Raw genomic sequence first — 2,259 nt, forward strand, 5'->3', positions numbered from 1 at the left:
TGGTCAATCTTGGCTGCTTGGAACTTTAAAAATGTGTCTGGCTTTCAAAAAAGAGAGGGGATAAAGCACAGGCTCTGGTGGGTGAGACAGTCTGCACACAAGATGTGTCAAAATCACAGGCCCAACAGAAGATGGAAGCTCCTAGAGTAAAGGATGTATTACATTCCTACTGAATTCCCAGTGTGGAACCTGGTAGAGACCACAATGGGTCTAAATAAGCATTGGTGGTGAATGGGCTCCTGTTTGTGTCTGTTGTTCTCACTACTAATTCATGTTGACTCTGCACCTTCAGCTGACCTGTTCCTGTGTGTCATCCAGCACCATGTCCTGGAATGAATTCCATGACACTCACCACCCTAGAGAAACATGTAGAGATAACTCAGGTGGGTTCTGATCCTCCTTTTTCAAATGCTTTTGCTCTTATTTTCCTGTGTAATCTGAGCTGCTCCTTTCTAGTCCTGATAGTGGTCACGTCTGTATGATGAAGTTGAAATTCCTCCCTGGGCAAAAAGTTAAGGAATTCTGGGCCCAAGAGGCCCAGAATCTGCCCCTGGAACAAGGATGCTCTGAAAATGCAGAACCAAATGTGGATTGGACACAAGGGGGCAGCAGAGAACCACCTGACAAAGCCCCCTAGGTATGGGCTGGGATTGGACTTCAGGATTAACATCCAGGAGGGTTTGTGACCACAACGTGAGATTCAGAAGAAAAGGTGTCATTTTACTACAACATTGTCTTAGAAACAAGTGCAACATTTTTGGTCTCCATTTCTCTCTAGCTCTTCTAGAATTTCCATATTTGTTAGATGTTTGCACAAAACTAATCTTACTGCTTTTTCTGACACCTCCTTCCCATGCCCAACTCATCTCATTGAGCTATACTCTGGACCTGTCACACATTTTCGAAACACCATATCCTACCTTGGCAGGAGGGTTAGTGTCCAGAATATAAACCTGAAGGAAATGCTGGATTTTTCTATTGTATTGTCATTAATACGGATGTACATATTCTTGGATGTCTGTGTCTCACCAATCTGACCATTGTAGAATATCCCTGTTCATCTGGTAGGGGTTCAGAATTCCTCAGGCCGCCATTCATGCTGAAGCTCTATAACTGTCAATATTGCAGCATATTTGTCAATCCTGCCCAGAACATGCTAGAGATGTGAGTCACAGCACACGAGAGCTTCATGAGGCCTTCACACCAGGGACAGAGAGATACAGGACCACATTGTACCTTTAAGATACAAGGTAAACTCTAGGAGGAATTTGAATGACCCACACAAACTAGGAGCTGTATCTGGGATATGACCCCATAGCGGGCAAAACCTCCTACTGTCAACCATAGAGTTGGTTCAGTTTATAATGAACCATCTTTAGCCTTGACAAATGCTGATTTGCATAAGAGGCAGCTGTCCCCAACAAGGGAATAAGAGAGGCCTGGGGGAACACAGCCCTGCCTTGGACTCAGGACACAGCTACAGGACATCATGACCTGCACAGCCCTTCTCCTCAGCCTCCTGGCTCATTGCACAGGTAGTGCTCTAAGGCCTCAAAACACAACCCAGCCCAAAGCTCAATTATCATTAACCTGGCCTTAATTCTGAGCTTATCAGGGCTTTATCTGTAGTGGGCAGGTTGCTAAGAACAGGCAGCAGGATGACTATGGGCTGAAATTCCCACACAGTGCTCCCTGGCTTGTCTGAGCCTGAGGAAGGAAGGGGTTGGGGTTGTTCATGGGTTCAAATCTCTGTTCCTCAGTCAGGCTCATGGGCCCCTATGGTGCCATGCTGGTGGCAGGTTTTTGTCTCACTTCCCTGTCTGCCTGTATCACTGTGGTTTTGGTGCCAGAGAATGCCCGTGGTCCCATAGAAGCTCTTCCTGAAGCTCTTCTAGGCTGGGAGGGGGGGAAGACATCCCATAGGAAGAGTCTGTAACCAATTGTCCCCCCCCCTTTCCTTTTATTTCCTTATAGGTTCTGTAGCCTCTTATGTGCTGACACAGCCATTGTCAGTATCAGTGACCCCAGGACAGACTGCCACAATCACCTGTGAAGGCAGCAGCATTGGCAGCTATCTTGTGCACTGGTACCAGCAGAAGCCAGCACAGGCCCCTCTGCTGGTCATCTACGAAGACAGCAAGCAGCCTTCTGGGACCCCTGACCAATTCTCTGGCTCCAACTCTGGGAACACAGCCACCCTGACCATCAGTGGGGCCCAGGCTGGAGACGAGGCTGACTATTACTGTCAGGTGTGGTATA

At 47.5% G+C, this 2,259-nt stretch overlaps 1 gene segment (V, D, J or C); it reads left to right on the plus strand.

Moving 5' to 3' along the window:
• Positions 1 to 1,448: 1,448 nt before the first annotated feature.
• LOC107135189 lies at positions 1,449 to 2,255 on the plus strand (the record flags this gene model as incomplete). The annotated part of the segment is given in 2 exon segments: positions 1,449 to 1,535; positions 1,975 to 2,255. Coding segments are annotated over 2 exon segments (327 nt in total), but the record flags the coding sequence as incomplete, so codon positions are not given.
• Positions 2,256 to 2,259: the final 4 nt, after the last annotated feature.

The sequence above is a fragment of the Marmota marmota genome, unplaced genomic scaffold (genome assembly GCF_001458135.2).
Source record: "Marmota marmota marmota unplaced genomic scaffold, marMar, whole genome shotgun sequence".
In the NCBI taxonomy this organism is placed as follows: Eukaryota; Metazoa; Chordata; class Mammalia; order Rodentia; family Sciuridae; genus Marmota; species Marmota marmota.